This window comes from Cydia amplana, chromosome 9, assembly GCF_948474715.1.
Source record: "Cydia amplana chromosome 9, ilCydAmpl1.1, whole genome shotgun sequence".
NCBI lineage: Eukaryota > Metazoa > Arthropoda > Insecta > Lepidoptera > Tortricidae > Cydia > Cydia amplana.
Genome location: NC_086077.1, coordinates 14,923,122 through 14,946,904, shown reverse-complemented (window position 1 = coordinate 14,946,904; position 23,783 = coordinate 14,923,122). Strand labels below are relative to the sequence as shown.

Here is a 23,783-nt window from a genome sequence, read left to right as displayed (position 1 = left end):
GTTATAGTGTCATGTCATAAGTCATAGATGTGTCCTGTCAGGTGTAACCGCGTATTAGATGTTTTATTACGGTAGAGTAGTTTGGAATGAAGCTTGATCTTGCTACATAAACACATTAAAGCTCCTAAGTACCTACAGTAGCAGATTACGAGTACAATAAATTCTGTGTTAAATTGTGAATATAAGTCTGTACAGATATGGTCCGGACTTTGTTGTAGGTAGCTCTACATATACAAATCTTGAGACATTATTTAATGTGGGTATTTTCTGTACTGTCTGTAGATCTGTCTATTTTAGACAGATCTACATAATGTAGGACGTACGGATTTTCTGGCTGGATAAAGGTTAAGCGCTCAAAAACACGATAACATACTTTCTTACATACATACGTAGCATATTTGCTATTGTGCTTTTGAGCGTTTAAACTTTTCTTTTGTTTTACCTGTAGACTAAACATTGCGCGGAAAATTTTCTTAACTACATTTGAATCGCTATGAACCTATAATATTTCTACGTTCCATTGCTGGGCATAAGCTCGCCCCCGTCCAACTCCAAGAATAAGAACATAACACGCATTCGAATATATTTAAACAGATTTAATTTCTTCAACCGAAATTGACTCACTGTTGATACTGTTAACAGCTGATAGAACATATACATGATATTCACATACATAACCGTTTAATAACAAGATTATAAAGTTCGAATCACCCTCCTTAATATATTTATTATTCCTACTGGGAGAGTTGCTTGATAGCTTAAGAAGACAATGAACTTGAGTTTGATCCTAGCCCCCATTATTCAGTTTTTACGTAAGTTTCAATCTATCTTGTTGTCATATTTTAGTAGTGTTATAGTTGTCAAATTACTCTTAGAATTCAGTTAAATAATACCAGCTTAAACTCTTGTGTTTGTCCTCAGGTGTACAACTGGGCCATGTCGGCAGGAGACCGGGAGTCCGAGGCCCAGGCCAAGAAGGGCGAGGAGGGCGCGGGCGGCGACCGCGACTCCCGCGCCGCGGCGGCGCTCAAGAAGAACTGGTGTGTGGGACTCAGGATAACTGAACTGGTAAGAGACGTCTGAGCTCTGGGCATCAGGAGACCAGGAGTTCGAGGCACAGGCCAAGAAGGGCGAGGGCCCGGGCAGCGACCGCGACTCCCGCGCCGCGGCCGTGCTCAAGAAAAACTGGTGTTTGGGACTTAGTAAGTCTGTTGTCTGAGCAGTACTGAAGTCTGAAGTGGCCGAGAGTTTGAGACACAGGGCAAGGATTCGGTTCGACTTCCTCGCCGCAGTGACCCTCAATCGTGACGTAATTGACACGGAGGTATGTAGATCGCGGAATCTTCGCTGTGATAAACAGTACTCAACTCCTTATTAGAGATTTGTAGTCTTCAAAGATAAACGACAGAATTGAGTCTTAATGACACATTTTCTACAAGGTCATCGCAACAAAGAAAAACACCAGATCAATATAACGAACTGCAATTATTACTTGCACTGGGAAACTACACATGTGGCCTGCCTGTCAGTGCATGTACGTCAAATATTAATTAATCGGTAAATAGATAATAAGTGTAGTTAACTGTACTCTAAACACAAAGGAGAACGACTAAGTAGAAGTAGGTATTAAGTAGGTAGTACATGATATTGTAGCAGATTATAGAAAATGAAACTTAATCAGATGGATTTTTCGTCTTCTCAAGCCCGTACATTGCCAAAATGATTGAAATAGACCCATACTTCATAATTGCTTTACCGTAAACTCTAACTTAAGTACCAAACTTATCCATAATCCTTTCAAATGAAGTGATCAATACAATTGTAAATATAACTGATATAAGTAAGTACCTATTCGATGAAGGCTTTAGCAATGGCAATATATGACTCTCACCTTGGGAACGGGTATTGTATCTCAATTAGCGGTACTACGGGAAGTTATTGTTCGTTATGCTATCGCGGTAACATCGCGTAATTGTGTGTTTGCACCTCTTTTACACTGATAATTGCACACAGTAGCGGCTTTCCTGCTCTAATACCATTTTGTAGAGTGGGACAAGGAGCGAGTTACTGATCCCAGGTATTTTTAAGACAGACAATTTTTATGAAGAATCTTCAGAAGATGATTTGTTAGTGTAATAAATAATAATTTCGCCGTAACTCCGTAACATCGTCGCCCGTTAACTCAGAAATTATTGCAGTGGTTCTGAACGGATTTTGTGTTACATATTACGAGGGGCGTTCAAAATATTCTCGGTATTGATATCTTACAACCTCTTCTAAAATTTATTTCGTTACTGGCCGCTAAGGTTTATTCATTGACATTTTAAAAAAGTATAATTCGAACCGAGATGTTCTTTTGTTTTTCTGCAATTGCTGAACAAACATGAACATCATGTGGGAATTGACAATGTTAACTAAATTAGAACATCGATGCGTGATAAAATTCTTGACAAAACAGGGTAAAAATCAAAAAACCATAAAAGAGGAAATGGATTGTGTTTACCGTGAGTCTGCTCCTTCTTTATCTACCATTCAAAAGTGGTCAAGCGAGTTTAAACGTGGAAGGGAGAGTGTTGAAGACGACCCTAGACCTGGCCGGCCTGTAGTAGCTACTTCACAAGAAAATATTGATAAAGTGGAAAACTTATATTGGAAGATGGTCGAGTGAAGGTAAAATCTATAGCACAAGTAACCAATCTCTCTATTGGTACCGTACATGATATTATCCATGACCATCTTAATATGTCAAAAGTAAGTGCAAGATGGGTTCCGCGAATGCTGACTCGGCTTCAAAAAGACATGCGTGTAGCTTGTTGTTCCGATTTTATTGACCTGTGCGGTGAAAATCCTGATGAGGTGCTGCAAAGAATAGTTACTGGAGATGAAACCTGGGTTCATCATTATGACCCAGAGAGTAAACAAGAGTCCATGCAGTGGCACATTAAGGGTTCAGCTCATCCCAAGAAGTTCAAGGTCATCCCTTCAGCTGGCAAGGTCATGGCCACGATATTTTGGGATTGTGAAGGAGTATTACTGATCGATTATAAAGAAAAAGGTGTAAATATCACAGGACAGTACTACGCTAACATTCTACGTCAATTAAAGGATGCAATCAAAGAAAAGAGGCGAGGAAAGTTAACCAAAGGTGTTATGCTTCTGCATGACAACGCCCCCGTCCATACTGCTCATATTGCCAAGGCAGCTATTGTTGAATGTGGGTTTGAAACTGTTACTCACCCACCGTATAGTCCGGACTTAGCCCCCAGCGACTTCTTTTTGTTCCCCAATCTTAAAAAGGATCTGCGTGGAAATAAATTTTCCGATGATGAAGCATTGAAGGCGGCAGTGGAGGAGCATTTTTACACCAAAGATAAAAAATATTTTTATGCAGGATTAAAAAAAATAATTGATCGATCTTTTAAGTGTATGAACATAGGGGGGGAGTATATTGAAAAATAAAAATATCAAACTTTTCGTACTTGTTTGTTTTCATTCTCATACCGAGAATATATTGAACACCCCTCGTACGTTAAAATTCTCGTACATATATGATATACTATTAGCATATGTAGGTAATTAAAATTACTTTAATTACGAAACTTTTCCATTTATGGTTGCCGAAGCTAATTAAAGAATTTACCTGCGCCTCTACGCCACTATAATAATAAGATTTCTCTAACGCTTAACTGAATTAAATATAAAATTATTTATTATAAAGAGTCCCGACCTCCACCATACAAGATGAGCAAAAGTGAAAACCATAATTATTATTATCGTTAAAGAAAACGCCGCGAGCATTGGAAATGCGTTTGCGGTATTTACGAATAGTCCAGAGACAAGCATTTTACGTGCGCTTTCACTTATCTGTGCAAATTTTCTTTGTGCGGTTGGCAGACGTGCACTGAGTATTTCTTTAGAAATGGCGGGAAAAGTGACAGTTGGAAATTGGCTAACAGGTACTTTAAAAACTTAACTTTTAATTTTAAAACGTTTTAATACGATGCCGCTATTAACATAGCTTCACTGCAGAATGTTCAGATATAGGTAACAGCTTTATGAAAATACTAACAAAAATAACAAATGATGGTTTTTCAGGTTATCACGGTGATCGCCATTGGTCTTGTGACTGGAGCCCTAACTTCACCTCACATAGTGCAGTCGAGATTGTCGCATATTGCTGTCATCTTCTCTGCTTACTCAAGTAAGTACTTGTTTGTTACATATATCAATTGATAAATAACGGTCTAAGACTGAACCCGATAGGTATATGAGGCAATAACATTAATTTTTATAAGGCCGGATATTTTACTTTACATGGGCAGCACTGACAAACAATGAACGCCACCTATGATGTATCGAAACGACATCTTAAGTACCCATCACACTAATCCTCATTGACAGTGAATAAGTATAATTAAGCGCGTTAAGCTCGAATTTAATTTGATCCTCATGAATGATCCTATACATATTGGGTATGCGAGTTTTGTGTTCTTGTTTTTGTAAATTTCTGTCCACAATGATGCGTGAATAATAACCAAAATAGATAGAAAAAATAATAACGTTAATAGGTTCATCAGATGCGCTTTTTGGTGCGTGACAGCAGAGCTGTCCTCCATGTTCACCAAATAATTCCTAACAGAATAAAACACCAAGTGACCAAGGCCAAATGGTGTTCTGCTCACTGAAGCGCAGCGTGCGTACCCTACACCCTACTGCAAGTTAATACTTACTGTTCTAACGTATGCATAGTGACGGTCATAGACAAATATTTGAATTTTTAGTGTGGTCAATTTATTTTAAGTTTGGAATGGGGTTTCGCTTATTGCGTTTAGGGATTTTTTTTTATCTTACTTAGAGATTTTATGATATTATAACCGGGGATAGTTAGCAATACAGTGTGTAGAATAACTAAAGCCATTCAATAAATAAAACCCAAAGGGGTATCCCCTTATGATTTTATAATTCTCCTTTATTGTATAATTAATGGTAAAAAGCATATCATTTACAATACTTACCTTTCCCTATCAGCCAGTTAAAAGGGATGATTTCGTAGGTCTACACTGTTTTCCTATAAAGCAAAATGACCAGAAAATTGGCAAAGCTCGTTAACACGGTCCGTGTGAAACCATGACCCAATTGGCACAATGGTATTTGTTGTAATCATTCAATTTGTGGGTAATTGTTAAAACCGTCGAACGTCAAACTATTTCCATGCTCCATCGGATGCGGCTAAAATCGCAACAATTAAGCATTTGGCAGCCTTAGAATCCCTTTTTTTACCGATAACCAAATATTTATTAATAAAAAGTTCAACTCAAAAACAATGCTGAGGCCAATCTTTAGGGGTAGGGTTAGTTGTTGATCAATGAAACACTAAAAGTTTAAGCCTTCGTATCTCTGGTGTTTTTAAAGTTATGAGTGTGATATTTCGTATGAAGATAAACAATTTATTTGGCTATCATATGGCGTTCTTGGTTTCTACTTATTTTTAACAGTTTCTGTATTATAAAGCTTTTTTTGAAAAATGAGTTTTGTTTCATTGTGTACTTGTGCATGTTTTCAATGAAACACTTTAATTTTTACAGTGAAACAGATGTAATATATATAGTCTACCATGAAACATCCTTAATAAACATTGAAACGTTGTAATAAATAAGTTACATTAATACATACATCTTTTCAATCAATTAATGAGAAAGGAAAGGAGAAAATAGTGGTAGGCTGAAATTTGTTATTTAAAAGGTTTCCAAAATATGGAATCGTTATAAGATTGCTGAAATATCTAAAAGCGAAAGACTTGTTTCATTGTACGCACACCTAAGTTTCATTGTGAATCGAAAATCTGGTCGGCACTTACGGCATGCTGCGAGAAAGGCGCCTTTTATGTCCACGGAGCATGATTGCCAACTAGGTGGACGCGGGAGGGTTTTAAGCATCTCCATGCTTGATATCATACACTTTCTTGCAACATAGTGATTATAAACGACTGTTTCAATGTTAGACATGTGACCTTAACCTTGCCATCAATGAAACATTCAACATATAAACTATCCTATCTCAGTCATTTCTAAAGTTAAGTATCTTATATTATGTCATATGATATGATAGACAAATTATTATCAATTTTCATGGTATTTTAGTTTCACAAATTTCGCACATAGTCTTTAATTAATTAAAAAAATAATGAGTTTGTTTCATTGTGTACTAATACTGGTGTTCAGTGAACATCATGTTTCATTGTTTACTACATAAATATGTTTCATTGTGAGACTAGGGGGTGTTTTTTTAAACAATTAAAAAAAACTGCACCAAAGAGTGAAAGAAATTTAAAAATATTTAGCTCCAAAGTAACTTTAATACACATAGAACACAACAAAAAATTAAATAACGCCAAACTAGACTCTATATCTTGGTAAAAAATTGCGAAACATAAATGAAAAATATTACTTTTGTCACACGAATTCACAATAACGCTCGTAGCAACCTGCTCCTTCTCCGAGGCGCGCTCGCGTATTGGGGAGGTGCTGGGGGTCCTTGAGCCTGCCCTTGCTTGACAGACGGCACTAGCTGATAACACCTAGTTTCCGAGATATCGCAAAGTTTCACTGTGTACGATTGTTTCAATGTTCGACAACTGACCCTACTTCTTGCTATAGCTGGTCAAGCAAATCTTGTCAGTAAAAAAAGACGCGAAATTCAAATTTTCTATGGGACGATATCCCTTCGCGTCTACTTTTTTCAAATTTGCCGCCTTTTTCTACTGTCATGATCTGGTTGACCAAGTATATTTAGGACATAGGGTGTATTCAACTCCAATTTTTTTAAACCTACCTAAATAGTAAAGTATATAAGTAGTATCAGTCGAAAAAAGCGGCAAATTAAAAAAAAAATTGGCAAGATGGGTTGTGCTCCCAGTGCTTCCACAGAAAATTCGAATTTCGCGCCTTTTTCTGTAGATAATATTTCTCTGAAAGCAAAAACCTAAATCTAGTAAATTATACAGTTATCGTTTTTATTTGTGTTGAATAATTACAAATATTTAACTTGTAAGACAAATTTGATTGGAAAGGTAAATTAGATGCTAAAATTGATTCCAAACTTTTGTTTATTATCTTGTTTTATCGTATTTTTGATGATACTACCGGATATTCGATAGAAGAGAAATAACGTCATTTGAAAACTAATTTCTTGGTTAATCAAGCATTTGATAAGGTCAGGAGGCAACAAAAGGATGTCAATCTGTTGAGTTCTTCCTGGTTTGAATTTCGTATAAAAAATTAGGTACCTATTAAAACAAATTGACAGTCTACACTGTACATTCCTACGAACGTATTTCATAACTACTTAGTGTATTTACAACTTTTACAAGGTCCGATAAAATATATCTCTGGCAAGCCAACTAGTAGAAAAAGGAGCGATATACAAAATATGTTGTATGAGAGATCAATCTTTCGCGCTTACATTTTACCAATTTAGGGGCCTTTTTCTACTGACAAAGCTGGATTGCCAGAGTATATGTATATAAAAAAAAACATACAACCGAATTGATAACCTCCTCCTTTTAGATTTGGAAGTCGGTTAAAAATATGACCCAATCGTAGAACCTTTATAGAAACTCTGTTAAATATCTAAACAAATAATCATTAATACTCTTGTTTCTGGTAAAAACCAGAAACAAACGCAATTATTTTATCCATTCAATGCACTAGGAACAATATCGTTATCGCAACAGCAAAACGGCAAAAACATAACACCGATGTCATTGCCTCTTTACGCAATTTCAATTTACAATCAGTTTCACTGTAAACTGGAAAATCGGTTTCATTGAACTTTGCGTGAAAGTTGTAATGGGCAACTTCAGTGACGAGTAAACATTTAATTACGGACTTAGGTTCAATATAGTGACCTAAAATATCTAGATCGTTAAATATTTCCTTCGAATTTATTTAGAAATATGTATATAATAATATATGCGTAAATAATAGGTAATAATACTATAATAGTAAATAATACAAATAATAATACACACGTAAAATTTTGTTTATAGCTGGTCAACCAAATCTTGTTAGTAAAAAAAGGCGCGAAATTCAAATTTTCTATGGGACGATATCCCTTCGCGCCTACATTTTTCAAATTTGCCGCCTTTTTCTACTGTCAAGATCTGGTTGACCAAGTTTATATATTAAATTATTGTCTATGATAAAGTTTTTTTAATACGTTGGCATTTCTTCTTTTACGTCATTTGGTTTCCGCGGCGCGAAAATTATGTGAATTTGTTTATTGTCACCGTCACAGTAGCGGTAATTGAAAAAAAAAAGTTGCTGTGTTATGCCGATTTCTGTTTCTTTTGACAATGAATCTAATAAATGTACAGGTTACATCATCATCACCGGCATCCTGATTCTCGCGCGGCTGTTCGGCGAGTCGGCGGGATGGAAGACGTCCATCGGCTTTTCTGTGCTCGGGGTGGTCATGTTCACCGCCGCCGCAGCTGTCATTTTCTATGGTAAGTTGGTACTGGAGTCTCTTTGGCATGACTTCTATAATATCTAACCATATAGTTGTTAGTACAATCTTTTGTTCGGGACAAATTAGGACTAGCAGCAAAAACAAGCTTTGCTCTCTATGGCTATTATGACGAAGACGTTATATTGTTAAACTAACGTTGTTTTACTTCACAGACGGCTAAGCTAATGGTGCATGAACGTTGTAAGTTGTAATTTGTCTATGACTAATAGAAATATTAACGTACCTAAGTACCTATTTAAACCGGTTTGTACAAACAAACATCGCAAATATTATGTGTGTCTACAGGTAGCGTATTAAATCATCATTATCATCAATAGCCTTCTAGTCTATAGACAACGTTTTTTGACACCATCCCACTAACCCGGGGGTGCCCGGGGTTAAGCGGTTAAACCGTTAACACCGGGGGTGCCCTGGGTTAAGCGGTTAAACCGTTAACCTAGTGTCAAATTGGACTGGTAACCATGGTAACTCCAGGTTTAACCGGTTAACCCCGGGTTAGAGGAATGGTGCAAGTGAGCCTTAGGGGACTGCAAGCAAGGCGGCTTAACTATCAGATTTTACGACCGATTAAAGACAGTTAAAACAACTGTATAATATCATTGTTATGCATGCATTGAAGGCAATGCTTCCTCTCACCCCATAAGGTGCAACGCAATTGACACAGACTCCTGGGAATGTCAGAACTTCCGTCCCTTTCTACTTTAACCTCCATGCCGCTAATTAATGCATTTGTGAAACTGTCCCGTATGATATCCGGGAGTTTATGGTCACTTGTACAAGTAATGTAAAATAATGTTTTTTAAACGGCATCCTAATCGTGGATTTCCATTTGGATTGAAATCCAGCACGCCACTCCATTTGGACGTATCGGCGTTGCGCCTTTGGACTGACTGTCAATGCAATTAGAAACGTACTTACACCAAACGTGCGCCACGCCACCTGGACGCACTCCAAACGCTCCGTGAATGTGCAAAACTACGTCCATTTTTATTCAGTCTGCATGGCGCTGCCACCAACTAACGACACGACAACGAATTATGGTACGAATACGAAGTATGGACGTATGAAATGGATCGATCGTCAGTATACTCAATAATTGGATGCCGTCCATTTGGATGAATCCATTGTAACGGCATCGATTTGGAAGGCTCGTCAGTGGCCTGCTTAACAGATTTATTTTTTAATTTCAGACTGGCACACTTCGTACTACGTAGTGGTCCGGACGAACAAGCAAGCTTACGATCTCCTTCTATCGTCCGGCGTGTTCGCGGTTCTCGGCGCGGCTGTTTTCATGTTCCACGCCTTCTTCACTTTCCGGAAGGAAGCAGACATTTAAAAAAAAACAATCACTCTACTTTTACTATGTGTCAGAAATGCCAGTACTGTGTCAATCTATTCAAATTAAAAAAAGTTGATACAGAGATATAGAACGTATTCTGTATGATCTTCAATCTTAATTTTATCTCTTTTATTAACTGCCCTGTTTAATTTATAGCTTTTATTTAAGTTTAGTATTAGATATTTTACTTAGCTCTGTTCGGGGCACAATGCAATTTAATGCAATTCATTTGTAAATGATTTATTAAAAAACCGTGAGTTGTCCTTATTGAGTAGCTATTCAGTTTTATTAAGTTTCTTGTATTGTGAATTTTGTCCTATGTAGCAGCTCAAATATAATACAGTTTTTTTCATGGCAGCATTTTTATAAATAAATCATTAATTTTGGCCGAGGGAGTGCAAGTTACGTAAAATTAATTAAGATTTAGAATAATTTTCGTAGTATGAATTTAGTTTATATTTCTTGGAGAATGATGTATGAGGTTGTAAAAAATCGGTATTATGTGCAAGAGGCGAAATATAAATCAATAAATTGTGGAGGTCGTAAAAATACCATTTTTTTGTAGGTATTAAAATATCTGGTGATGGCCTTATTCAAATTGGTTGTGTAAATCTGGTTTTGAAGATTGACACTTCTCACTTCTTTGGGCGTTGTATGGCTTAGTATTTAAGACTTTTTTTAAACCAACGAGTATTACTTAAATATTTAGTATTACACCTTCATAACTTTCTTTATCTTTATAAGAAAAATCTTAAATTATAAACGGCATGAACTTTTTAAATTTCCGCGCGCATTAACATCTAACATCTGCCACAGATACAGTAAATTATGATAAAAAAGTGGGACAGCAGACATGCGTGCGACCACAAACAATTTATAGTAAAAACAATTGTAGAAATTTAGACAAAAATATACTTAAAATTGTATTAGGTATGGGCATTTTGACGTGTTTAACGTTGCATGCTTTGTCATTTGTTTCTAACGCCTTACTCTTAGGAATAGTTTATTATATTGTAATATTTGTAATCGTAATTGTTAATACTGAAACATTCCGCTAAAACCAAATTTATGTTAGTGTGTAAGTGCGTGTCGTATACAGACATGCAAAAGTATAATATTTTTAGTTGGACCATATAGCCCGCTAGCATACTTTATTGAAAAGAGTTCTTAGATCTAGTAATATAGTCGATGAGAATTAGAGTAAGACCAAAGAAAGTCTGCAGCGCTAGATTAAAAGTAGTTTTTAAAAATCGGTATGCGACAACACCACAGAAAATGGATTAAATAGTCTTGATACTTGTGAAATTTCTACCATATTTACCGTGTATGAAAAAATTAAGCTGTATGCACAGCTTAATTTTTATGGTAAAATAAATTTCATTCCAACAACAGATGTCACTATTAATATGTAGACATATACTAATATTGATAAATAATATTGGGAGAATGTGACATTTGGCTTCATCAAAATTATTAAGCTTTTGTAATATCCGCGACGGCTGTAAATAGGTACAGAGGGCCTACCGCGAACACCGAAGTTCTCCATATGCGGGCATCTTTCTCTTTTACTCCCATTAAGGCGTAATTAGATTGACAGAGAAATTGCCCGAAATTTGCGAACTTAAGGTTTCGGGAAAAACGAAATAAACCATTAAAACAATAAACATATATTAAAAATAAATTTTAGCTTTAACTAGTAGGTACCCATGCCGTGAGCATAAGCATGGAGGTTGTGGGTTCGAGCTCAAAACCCGGCTAGTACCAATGAGTTTCTCGAAATGTTAGAGGAAGTTCATAAGTCTGCCTATACCTATTAGATGTGTTCAATTTGCTGTGAAACCTTAGTCTAAAGCAATATTATATTATCTAAGTACCTACTTCGATAATATGTGATCTTAATACTTCACCATATGTTCCTACATATGGTGAAGTATTAAGATGTTTTATTCCACTTACCCGTCATCAACTCCAAATTTTGTAAACATTGTCGTTTTTCAGCTTGAATCGCCTCGTGCTGACTTTTTACAAGTGTAAAATTATTCGTCATGCGGAAAAGTAACTCCCGCATACCGGTTTTGTAAGGTTTCACCATGTTTATTCCGTTCATCACAAAACACAACGAATATTTAAACGATTTTGACAAACACATACCATAGTGCATGACGTTTACTGACTGCTAAAAAACATTGCCATATGTAGTTTTTTAATTCGCTGTCAAATTATTGCGCTGCAGAATTTCTTTGGTTTGACTCTAGTAATGGGCAGACTTATGAATTGTATTTCAATAGCAATTGATTTATCATGACTTATTTGTGCATAACCAATCAGATTTATAAATATATTAAAGTAATTGAGTTTTTTCTTTTCATTTATGAATATAAGTAATTTGTAAGCATTTAAAGACACAATAAGGTAAGGAAAAAAGCAAAATGTTGCTTTCGAAAGAAATTACTTTATATTATATTAATTTAAATAATATGTTAATTATTTCATAGGTTTATGTTAAATAATTATTACTTTTATTGAAAGGGAGAACCAAAGCAGTAATCAGTATCCGTCCAGTAGTAGTTTTAGTTTATTAAGTTTCCTTCCATTTTAACACCTACCCTTCACTTACTTGATTCTGTATTTCTGTATCTTAGATTATTTTTCATCATCAAAATAGGTTATTTAATAGAGTTTATTTGGTATTTAAACTAAGAAAAAAAAATAGTAATGTAGAGATGCATGTAAACAGTACACTGGCGCTAATGTTACCTTATATATCCACGACCGCAAAAAAAAGGTACCCGCGACACGCACAGATAATTATAATAAAATATTTAATTCTAAATATTATTGTATATACTGTATCCGTTGTAATTGTTTATTAAATAAATATAATTCAAAATGTCGTTTTACTTTTTTTTGTATAATAGTTAAGAGAGGAGTAAAACTGTCTTGTATGTTTACATTATTTTACGGAATGTATATAGCACTTTTTACAAGTTGTAAAAATATAGTCTTCTTATTATAAATTACAAGCGATAAAACTACTTGCTACATATATATTTTTTATTCAAGTCTACTGCCTAGGTAAAAAGGGGATGACTTTGAGCTACGAAACTGACAGAGTTGCTTGTGAGAGGATAGTATTGCCAACTATTGGAATAAGTTACTTTCCTATTAGTCAAATCAGCTTCTTTTTTAGAACTGTCTACACGATTTTCTAATATGGAATTTATATGAAAACGTGTGTAGTGACGTCACGGTTAACTCACCTACTTTTTATATTTCAATCCAATTTATTAAATGGAAATACATAGCATTTTAAAATAACTGCTATCTATGTTTTTCTAATAATTATCTGGTGCTTTATTTCGTGCACGGTGTGAAATAATTTATTTTAAGTAGAGGAAAGTACCCAATTGGAATCAATAAAAAGTCAGCAAACTTAATAAAATGTTCCGAGTTCAAGGTCTATAACCTATGCCAGACAGTACAGTCTGTCAAGCTATTTCCGTCATTTGAAAAAAAAACGGCAAATTAAAAAAAAAAATTAGGCGCTAAGGTTTATTGCCCCATAGAAAATTTCGCGCCTTTTCTTTTCTGACTAAGTTGTTTGACCGGCTATAGATTATCTTTACTAGCTTAACCCAAGGGCCACCTCACACTAGCGTCTTCCGATCGTCGGCGTCTAGTCAACTCTATGGCTGCTGCTCGACGCAACGTTGGCATAACTGCTCAGCAACGCCATTTTCCATAGCGCTGACTAGACGCCGACGATCAAAAAACGCCAGTGTGTGGTGGCACTAAATAGCTAGGGGACAAATGTGTTGTTTAACCCTCATGCTAATTTTGAGACCCCAGCAAGCAAGAGATACCAATTCAATAATTGATTCAATAAGTGGAATCTTGAGCGTTACGAAGGTTTCAAGGCACAAGGGATTAAACAGACTTGACTCTAGTGAACCACAACCATACCAATGCGAGGATAATACTTTTCAAAATAATGTTTTTAAACATTTATCATTCAACTAACGTGAGGTAACAACACCTCCAAATTTTTGTCAAATTACTTACCTACTTAAGTAGTTTATGGACGCGATTCTACGGCGGCCGCTAAACCTCCTAATTTTATTTAGGCGTCGCTAAACCACTTTGCTATTCTATGAGCAGCTGTCATAATCAAATGACAACACCAATTTGAATCTGACGTTTCTTAATTTAGGCGGTCTATTCAATTTAGGTTTAGCTGCTTAAATGCTATTCAGTACATGTCTTTTTTAAACAAAAACATAGAAACGTCAAGCTAAACTGACTAATTTTAGCGGCGAATAAAATAGTCCCGTTTAAAATACGATAACACAAAAAAGTCAAGTTTTGCAGAATTTCTTGTTCGAAATGGATGAAGAATACGTCATAGCTGCTGTGGTGGCCGAAGAGAGGGAGTATGGCGAGGGCGAGGGTGAAAAAATGTATTTGAAGAGGTTGCGAGACGGGTCTAACCCATTTGACCGGTCCGAGCGGAAGTTCCGTAAATTGTTTAGGCTGTCGCGGGCCATGGGCCGTCACGTAGTGGACACTCTGTGTGAAGGCGATGCGCTACGAGCGGGGACGGTGCCACCACATTTAAAGGTCCTAAGTGCACTGAACTTTTTTGCCCATGGCAGCTACCAGACTGCTGTGGGAGAAATTAATATACTAGCTCAAAGTCAGCCAACAATAAGCCGCAGTCTGGCAGATGTGTGTCCTGTTATTATAGAAAGGTTGACCCCACAGTGGATCAAATTCCCAGTGACCAGACTGGAGAAAGACAGGGCAATGCGGGAGTTCCAGGACAATTTTGGAATGCCATATACATTGGGTGCGGTAGATGGGAGTCACATCCCTATACACAAACCCCCAAATAACCACCCTATAGCCCCGGGTAATATTTTCTACAACAGAAAAGGGTTTTATAGTATAAATTGTCAAGTGGTGTGCGATGCCACAGGTCGGATCACTAGCGTAAACCCTAACTTTCCGGGTTCAACCCATGATGCTGCTGTTTGGAGGAGCAGCAATGTGCACCAGCACCTCGAAGGGCAGTATCTTCAGAACCAAGCGATGGAGTGGCTTCTTGGGGACAAAGGCTACCCACTTCTCCCGTGGCTGATGACACCTCATCCTGACCCAGTTGCCGAGTCACCAGAGGCAAGATTTAATAGGTGCCATGCACAGGCGAGAGGGGTCATAGAGATGTGCTTTGGAGTATTAAAAAACAAATTTAGATGCCTTCATCGCCACCGAACGCTGCATTACAGTCCAGAAAAAGCTGCCAAAATTATAATATCATGCTGCACAATTTATAATATGATTAATGAATTAGAAATTAATCATGATTCAGACAGCAGTGACGATTCTGAGAGTGACGAAGACATCACAGATCTAAGTGAAGTAGAGGAGGATGATGAAGAACAGAATGATCCTGAAGATCTCCCACAACAACCAGAGAATGATGTCAATTTTTTTAATGAAGCCCGTGGACGACGTGCATTTTTAATTAATAGATTTTTTAATTGATTAAAACATCAACTGTTTTTTTTATTTGATTTGTCGGCCTGTTTAGCCTAGTTGGTAGTGACGCTGCCTATGAAGCTGGAGGAGAGAAAACATTTGTTCCTGAGACTTGGATGTTTTCTATGTATACATGTCTATAATATATCATCGTCTAGTACCCACTACAAGCCTCATTGAGCTTACTATGAGACTAGTTCGACTTGCGTAAAAAAATGCTTTCTAATATTTATGTATTAAAAACAAAGTTAACACTATCATAGTCTTTTATTACTTATTACAATTACAGTTTGGTACATTCCTTCATAACTTATAGTTTAAGTAATATTTTGAAATAAATCTTGCCATCTCTGTGTAAATTAAAATGAGCCTTAAGGCAAATCAAGTTATTGTTTTTCGCTTATTAGGATATGCCTAGAAAAATATTTGAAAGCTGACAAAATGTTCTACATTCTATACTGGAAACAGGTTTTTTTTGGGAAATTTAGACCCATTTGCGGAGCGATATTTCATTCTGATAGCAGTATATAGGTAAAAGTACTGCTATCAGTCTATACCGTCGAGTTCATTATGAGCATTTCCAAGGTTTCAAACATAAATGTACGTAGTAAGGTACAAATACTTATATCTAAACAGATTATTTTAAATATTTATCTGAGCAAGCCTCTCAATAATGCTTAAGCAACTGGAAAATAATAAATGTCTGTATTGTAGAGCAATGGTTCTTAGACATGTTTTATCATTATCAAATCGGTCCAGCCGTTTTTGAGGAAAATGTTGTTCTTTGAAATGAAAATGTCAGGGGCTTACCAACTTTCCTGAGTTGGTTAGTTATTTAAATCATCATCATCATATCAGCTGATGGACGTCCACTGCTGGACGTAGGCCTCCCCTCGTTTCAATATCTAACGTTAAATTTAAATCACAGTTATTTACGAGTGGCACTAGTGCACACATTACAGACTTCCAGGGGTCTCCAGAGCTTCCGGAACTACGTTGTTTTGAGATTGGGGTACCTGCATTTGTCTCTAGCTGTCAATATAACGAATTCTCATATCAATAACCTAACCTAAATTTAAAATTTAAAAAACCCCCGACCAAAAATAACAAACGACCTGATGACCTGAACCGATTTCCACCAAACATAGCTAAGAACACTCTCGACTGATATACCTTTCAAACAAAAAAAAACCGCATTAAAATCGGATCATCCGTTTGGGAGCTACGATGCCACAAGGACACATACACATTTACGCACACAGACACGTCAAACTTATAACACCCCGTCGTTTTTGCGTCGGGGGTTAAAAAGGGTAAGCAGCGCGCTCGTGATTGTTTTTGAAATCAGAATCGTCCACGTGGGCTTGTTTGCCACGGTTGTAGTTTAACCATTTGGGCGCCAACGACGTATATATCCGCACCATCGGTTCAACGCCAACGACGGATATATCGGTCACTGCGACGTGTTTGATATTTTGATGTCATGGCGTGTGAGTGCCACCTATTTGTATTTGACAGAGCGTTGAAAAGAAAAGATTACAATAAAATTAAAATGAAATATCGCTTCCTTACAAATAAAACAAATTATCAATATACAAAATAAAATTACTAAGTATTAACAAATCATTACTGCAGCCTACAGGTCGAAACGCACAGAGCAGGCGCGGCACGGTGCGGCGCGGAGGCGGTTTTGCATTTTTGATCTTTCCGAAACTATCGACTGTCATTACTGCTTCATTTTTTGATAGGACGTCCCCCGGACCGCGTTGGCTTCACCAAAAAACCGTCTCCGCCACGCAACGACGCTGTGCCGCGCTCTGTGCTTTTCAAGCTTACATCATGAATTTAGGGGTCAAGCTGACCTCTCAGGGTCGGGTACTCTTAGGTTGTTTACCTCCTAAGAACCCCAAACTGACAACTAAAATTCCGCTCCATGCAATCTATAATGATTTTAGAAAATAGAATGGCCTACTATTTTCATTTATAGATAAAATGTTTCAAACATAACAATTTAAATAGATAAATTTGATTTCTGGGCCACTTCGTACGTTGTCACAGTGATAATAATAAGAGATCTCTAACAGCTTCAAATTGATTTTCACTGTGACAAGGTACGAAGTGGCCCAGAAATCAATTTGGTCGACCGTACTTGCAAAATTGCAACTCTATTCCGCTTGTTGTTGGTAAATCAAAATGTCACTAGTTTTGCAAGTAAACGCTAGTTTTCCGCTTCACTTTACATACGAACGTAAAAGTACGTCGTTCTCAATTGAAAACAGACCATCAAAGTCAATAAAGATTTGTAGATATATTCTAAAAACGAGTACATGTGGTTTGTCAAAATTTTGTAAAGATATGTTGTTTCAAACTAAACGGAGAATACATTTTGAACAAAAATCATTAAGCTTAGATATGTAGATTGACAACCTCCAATTTTAGCAAAAGCTAGCAAAGCAAAGGAATATTCCCTTTAGAAATATGTGTACAAACATTTAATGACTTGTTGGCTCGTCTTCAAATAAGAACTATGTTTGTATGAAAAGTTGGAGCGAAGAGAAGCCCGAATAAGGGGAGGGGTCAAATATTTTCATACAAAAAATAACAATAAATATCGCTAACTTACTAAAGAAACAACAAATTGGATGGCTCTTACTGTTACTCTAATAGATCTTCGTCTAAATATTCTACCGACTGCCCACCACCATCATTGTTCTGTAAACCACCATGGTTCCTAATAGCCGAGGAAATGGCCTCCCCTGCTACTCTGATGGCAGTGGCTAAGGTCTCTGCTGCCTGTGTTATTGTAGACCGGAATAATTCATGATTCCGGTCTAATGACCCTTGCAGTAATTCTGCTGGTTTGGGCCGCGAAGGTCTTTTCCGCTGTCGTCGTTGCGACGAGGTAATAAATGAGCGAGGAAGAGTACGTTCTGGCCTATGAGAACTCCGCAATTGGGCTGAAGATGATGGAGGTTGAACAGCAGCAGATGATGGCTGGACAGCAATTGGTGGCTGGACAGCACCTGGTGGGTGGTCAGCGACTGATGGCTGGATAGCAATTGGCAGCTGGGCAGCAACTGGTGGTTGTTCATCAACTGGTGCCGGTGTTGAAATTTCAACAGAACCAACCTAAAACAAAGTGACAAGTGCATAAATTTATACTTTATTTACTCGTATACTTAAAGAAGTAGAAAAACCTCGACATTTTTATTTCAAAGTTTAATGTCTCAAAAACATGGCTAAGAACCATCTCCGCGATCAAGACTTTCGATTAAAAAAAACCACACTCAAATCTGTTCATCCGTTTAGGAGCTATGATGGCGCAGACAGACACACACTTACACAGATACACATGTTTAATTTACCTTTGGCTGAATGTATCTCGTAGAAAATCCAAAAAGCCACTTAACAGTTTCTTTATAAGAAAAAATATGAAAATTATCCACTGGGACTTAATCGCGTACAAGTGAAACTGTAATTCAGTTTTCGCCCGCGTAACTGGCTATTACTAGCTGCGCCAGAGGCGCGCACCGTATCGTGCCAGAACGGATGGATGTATTTGGCGTATAGTGTTGGGAAGCCTAAGGTTCTGTAGGTGATGGGTGGATGGATGTCATTCTTTTGTTATAAAATGGGTGCTGACCCTTACTGAGTCTACCAAGAGGTGGAGGTTATTGCCATCATAATTGTATATCCTAAGATCCTAAGCTTTATTAACCATTTGAGGTGCTACAATCCAAGTTAAAATCAGGACCTACATCTTATTATTTAAAACAAGTGCGAGTCGGACTCGCGCACGAAGGGTTCCGCACCACAATGCAAAAAAAAAAAACAAAAAAAGCAAAAAAAAAAAACGGTCACCCATCCAAGTACTGACCCCGCCCGACGTTGCTTAACTTTGGTCAAAAATCACGTTTGTTGTATGGGAGCCCCATTTAAATCTTTATTTTATTCTGTTTTTAGTATTTGTTGTTATAGCGGCAACAGAAATAGGTACATAATCTGTGAAAATTTCAACTGTCTACGGACGGACGGACGGACGGACGGACAGCGAAGTCTTAGTAATAGGGTCCCGTTTTACCCTTTGGGTACGGAACCCTAAAAAAAGGTGACTTACTAGTGGAGTCTCCAGATTGGTAAATCCATCCACTGCAGCTGTTCCTACGACCTCCAAAACCTTAAGTTCTGTGTCTGTCAGTGGGCGGACTAATGCAGGACCTCCACCAGTGCCCTCCGTTTGATCTCTGTATTTTCTGTACTTAGATTTGACCTTCTGTGTCCACTGCGACCAAATCTGCAATTATAAAGGAATTTTACGACATGTAATTTGAAATATGTAGAATGTTTTCTGTGCTTCTGGAAGTATATGAACTCAGGCAACCTTTTTATGTTAATAAATTATCCCCCATAAGCTCGCCTCTCCCCTCCATACAAACATAGTTTCATTCTCAATTTTAAGCAATAGGCAATAAGTATGCTAGATTTTTATGAAACTTTGTGTACAGTCTTAATCGAAAATATTGACGCGGAATTAGCGAATGTAATTAATTAAAAAGTATGCGATGGCCTTAATGGCAAGATCTTATGAGCACACAGATACATATTTTTAAATTTGATTTACCCCCTGATATTTATGTTTAGATTGTATAATAAAAAATATAGCAAATCAATCAATTGCATGTACAAAACTTCATTTCAGTCAAGAATTTTGTTTTATATAAAAATGAGGATATAGCTCTATGTTCATAAGGCAAGGTGAATTCAGCCAAGTTTCAAACTTCAAGAAAGTTCCAGCGTTACCAATATAAACCAACATTTCTTTTTCACTTCATTTAAATTACCCATCACATGATGCTTGTGTTTTGGGCTCTAGATGTTAATAGGCAAATAGTATAATTTAATATCTTCAAACACAAATTCAAAAGAATTTATTTTTTATTTGTTATTTATATTTAGGAGTACCAACAGCTGCAAAAACATGATATAGTCTTAGATAGTAAAACAAACTAAACTTTGCTTTGTTATTTACACTGGTTCTACCTCTAACCCTCTTGTGTGGGATCTTGAAGCATTAGAGAGATAATTCTCATCTGTTCATATTATTCAGAAGCCGATACAATTTATCACATGACCTTAAGACAACTGACACATTTAATATTGCTCCCATGTAACATGTACTTGTGCCTAGGTGCACGCTAAAATCAAGCTTAAATTGAAAAACCATTGGCTGCTCGGCCTGTTTAGCCTAGTTGGTAGTGACACTGCTAATGAAGCTAGAGGTCCAAGATTCGAATCCCGGTAAGGGCATTTGTTTCTGTAGTGAGCAGAAACATTTGTTCCTGAGACTTGGTAGTTTTCTATGTATTTAAGTATATATCTATTAAATATATCATCACCTAGTACCCATAACACAAGCCTTATTGAGCTTACTTAGGGACAGGGACTAGATTGATTTGTGTAAAAAAATCCCCTAATATTTATTTATTTTATTTTGATTCCAACAGTACTTACACTCTGCCACTCCGCCACTGTCCTTCGACATCCGTGACTATTAAGAGTAACAGTTAGGGCCGCCTAAAATGCTGCCACTTTGGGGCTAGCCGTATTTCCTGAAAAGATACACATTTTACCCATACACAAATACATACAATAAAAAAAAAACTTCATGACACAGGTAGTTGATTATAACAAGGTCATTATCATTAACATTACAACTAAACCAATATAAGCCTAGTCAAATAGACCAGTGGGATTTGTACCAGGTGCAAAGGTGTCCATCACTACACAAGTAACATTTCCAATAATTTGATATACAGATTGGTCTTGCCTACTCCTACAAATTATAGTAAGTTGATCTTCCAAGGCTCTTACAACAGAATTTGCAGCTGTTTTCGTGGGTCTGATTATTTTAGCAGCTTCAGTTTCAGCGCAGTGGATGCGGTAAGGCATTGTCGTTACGGTGCTGTGGCGATATTTGTACGGTACCTAAACTTCTCCATTCTCGAAAGTGGTAACCGGAGTTCTGCGTTGGCGTTACATTCAGGTCCCATGGAACACGAACGCAGAACGCCGGTAACGGCTCTAGAGTCGACGGCTAGAACGAACTCGAGACACAATTTGAGATGAAGAAAAGAGGAATTCATTTCTTCATCTCAAATTGTTTTCACCTTATGTCACATCATATTAGTAAATAAACATGCTTACCTCTTGCTAACATCAAGTTAGCATGGAGATGCTCTACGAGCACCTCCTGTTGCGTTTTATTGCTCCGCTTTCGCGACACCGACATTTTCCACGTTTTCCACAAACAAAACCAAACAAATTGGAATACAAACAAGTTTACAAACTTCTTCGTACTTGACAGCAGATTTTTTTAAATGTTGCCTATTAAAATTTGATTAATTATTTTTAATTACATAATTAAAAAGTAACGTTTTAGTGGTCTAAGGTGTGTACACTAGTGTTAAATATATGTAATGGAATAAAATTCATTAAATTATCATATTTCACCCAAAAGAAAATACGATTTTACAGTTTTTATACAGATATCATTCATTCATTCGTTCACTTATTTTTTTAAAGTGGCAACACACTCAATTCAACTTAGAAATTTTAGAATCCGTCTAAAATCTGGCTAAATTTAGTCAGCTTGACGTTCTGGAATAGCACTTGTTAAATCCGCCGTCTAAAATATGATTAAAACTTAGACATTTTAATTTTAGGCTATTTAGGCGATGTGCACGTAGAATCGCGTCCATTTTCCACGTTTTCCACAAACAAAACCAAACAAATTGGAATACAAACAAGTTTACAAACTTCTTCGTACTTGACAGCAGATTTTTTTAAATGTTGCCTATTAAAATTTGATTAATTATTTTTAATTACATAATTAAAAAGTAACGTTTTAGTGGTCTAAGGTGTGTACACTAGTGTTAAATATATGTAATGGAATAAAATTCATTAAATTATCATATTTCACCCAAAAGAAAATACGATTTTACAGTTTTTATACAGATATCATTCATTCATTCGTTCACTTATTTTTTTAAAGTGGCAACACACTCAATTCAACTTAGAAATTTTAGAATCCGTCTAAAATCTGGCTAAATTTAGTCAGCTTGACGTTCTGGAATAGCACTTGTTAAATCCGCCGTCTAAAATATGATTAAAACTTAGACATTTTAATTTTAGGCTATTTAGGCGATGTGCACGTAGAATCGCGTCCTATAGTAGGGTAAAATTGCACTCTAGAGGATAAAATGCAATTTTGCCCACTGATAACAACAAAGATAACCATTCCGAGCGGGTGTGGTGCCATGTGATATCTATTGGGCGCTGTTAATGCTGTTATTATTTATCGTGGTCGTCCCCGGTAACAACACTTTATTCTGACGACGCAGGGGGCCAAAATGTATGATGTATGAAATTGTATGCTAAAATTGCACAAGAAAACCATTTAAAAAACGATGAGAGAATAAATGCTAAATCAGGCTGGCCAACATAAGGACCTAAATTTGCGTTAGTAACGTGTGTTACTTCCCCCCTAAGAAGTTATAGTTTAATCTGTGGCATTTTCTTCGTATATTTTTATTTTCTAACCTCAAAGCAGATTGATATTTAAGTAAACAAAAGCCAAAAATACACACAACCTTCAAAGCTACTTAATATTGTTAGAAATATGAAATAGCTCCTACCTTTTCAGCTTTCGCCAGGTAAATCCAAAGTTTGCGCCAAGTTGAAAACTTCTTTTGGTCACTGAAATTGTACTGCATTTCTTTCGATGCATATCTGGTGCTGAGTGGTGACCGGTAGTTGCAATATTCAGTACCCTGGAGCTCCACGGGGGCGTCGATTGTGAACATTTTGAATGGATATTTAGAGAATAATTGAAACTGCCGTAACGTTAGACACCGCAGCTGTCAGTTCACTGAATAACAATCGACATAACCTCCAAGGTCGATCAGATGGCGGGAGAATTCAATTGTGATAACAAGGTTATCGCTGCTCTCGTGGAGACTGACGTAAGAATATTGACGAAATAAGTTTCTAATAGTAGGTTTATTATTGCCAATACATTAAGTTAGTAACAGATTGGTAATAGATTTGATTAGAAGTTTATAATGAGAAGAGAAACTTATGACACTAAGAAATAACCAGAGCTAACCAGTCTGCAAAGTCAAGGACTTGAAGTAGCATGTGCATGCCCTTTTTGAAGTTTTAACCCTTTTACCAGGCTATACTAAGGGATATATATTTCCCACCACGTTGGTCTGTGTCTCCCACATACGGCACTTCCAGCATGTGTTCTATTTTCGATCAGTAAGACTGACACTCGATTTTCATTTTTGAAATGTCGGCCTGGTAAAGGGTTAAGGGG

The 23,783-nt window shown here is 36.8% G+C and overlaps 3 protein-coding genes across 3 annotated transcripts in view; 1 reads left to right on the top strand and 2 right to left on the bottom strand.

Moving 5' to 3' along the window:
• Positions 1-10,154, top strand: part of LOC134650773 (uncharacterized) — a 36,544-nt gene extending 26,390 nt beyond the window's left edge. Inside the window, exons 6-9 of the mRNA XM_063505707.1 lie at positions 922-1,068; positions 4,096-4,201; positions 8,375-8,506; positions 9,720-10,154. Of these exons, the coding sequence (XP_063361777.1) occupies positions 922-1,068; positions 4,096-4,201; positions 8,375-8,506; positions 9,720-9,865 (531 nt within the window). The 3' untranslated portion in view covers positions 9,866-10,154. The remainder of the gene's footprint in view (positions 1-921; positions 1,069-4,095; positions 4,202-8,374; positions 8,507-9,719) is intronic.
• Positions 1-23,440, bottom strand: part of LOC134651218 (adenylosuccinate lyase) — a 57,256-nt gene extending 33,816 nt beyond the window's left edge. The window contains exon 1 of the mRNA XM_063506288.1: positions 23,101-23,440. Coding sequence (XP_063362358.1) covers positions 23,101-23,268 — 168 coding nt within the window. The 5' untranslated portion in view covers positions 23,269-23,440. The remainder of the gene's footprint in view (positions 1-23,100) is intronic.
• Positions 15,655-21,355, bottom strand: LOC134650772 (uncharacterized). The gene is made up of 3 exons (XM_063505706.1): positions 21,278-21,355; positions 19,524-19,700; positions 15,655-18,535 (listed from the first exon to the last, which is right to left on the bottom strand). Exons 1-3 carry the CDS (start codon positions 21,353-21,355, stop codon positions 18,062-18,064), a joined length of 729 nt encoding a protein of 242 aa, XP_063361776.1. The 3' UTR covers positions 15,655-18,061.
• Positions 23,441-23,783: the final 343 nt, after the last annotated feature.

Bases quoted from the DNA above. Each gene is read 5' to 3' on its own strand.
- LOC134650772 (XM_063505706.1), bottom strand. From the start codon at position 21,355: ATGCCTTACCGCATCCACTGCGCTGAAACTGAAGCTGCTAAAATAATC. The intron at 19,701-21,277 runs GTAAGAGCCTTG...TTATAATTGCAG, and splicing joins AAACAGCTGCAAATTCTGTT to ATTTGGTCGCAGTGGACACA. The intron at 18,536-19,523 runs GTAAGTCACCTT...ACTTTGTTTTAG, and splicing joins CCAATCTGGAGACTCCACTA to GTTGGTTCTGTTGAAATTTC.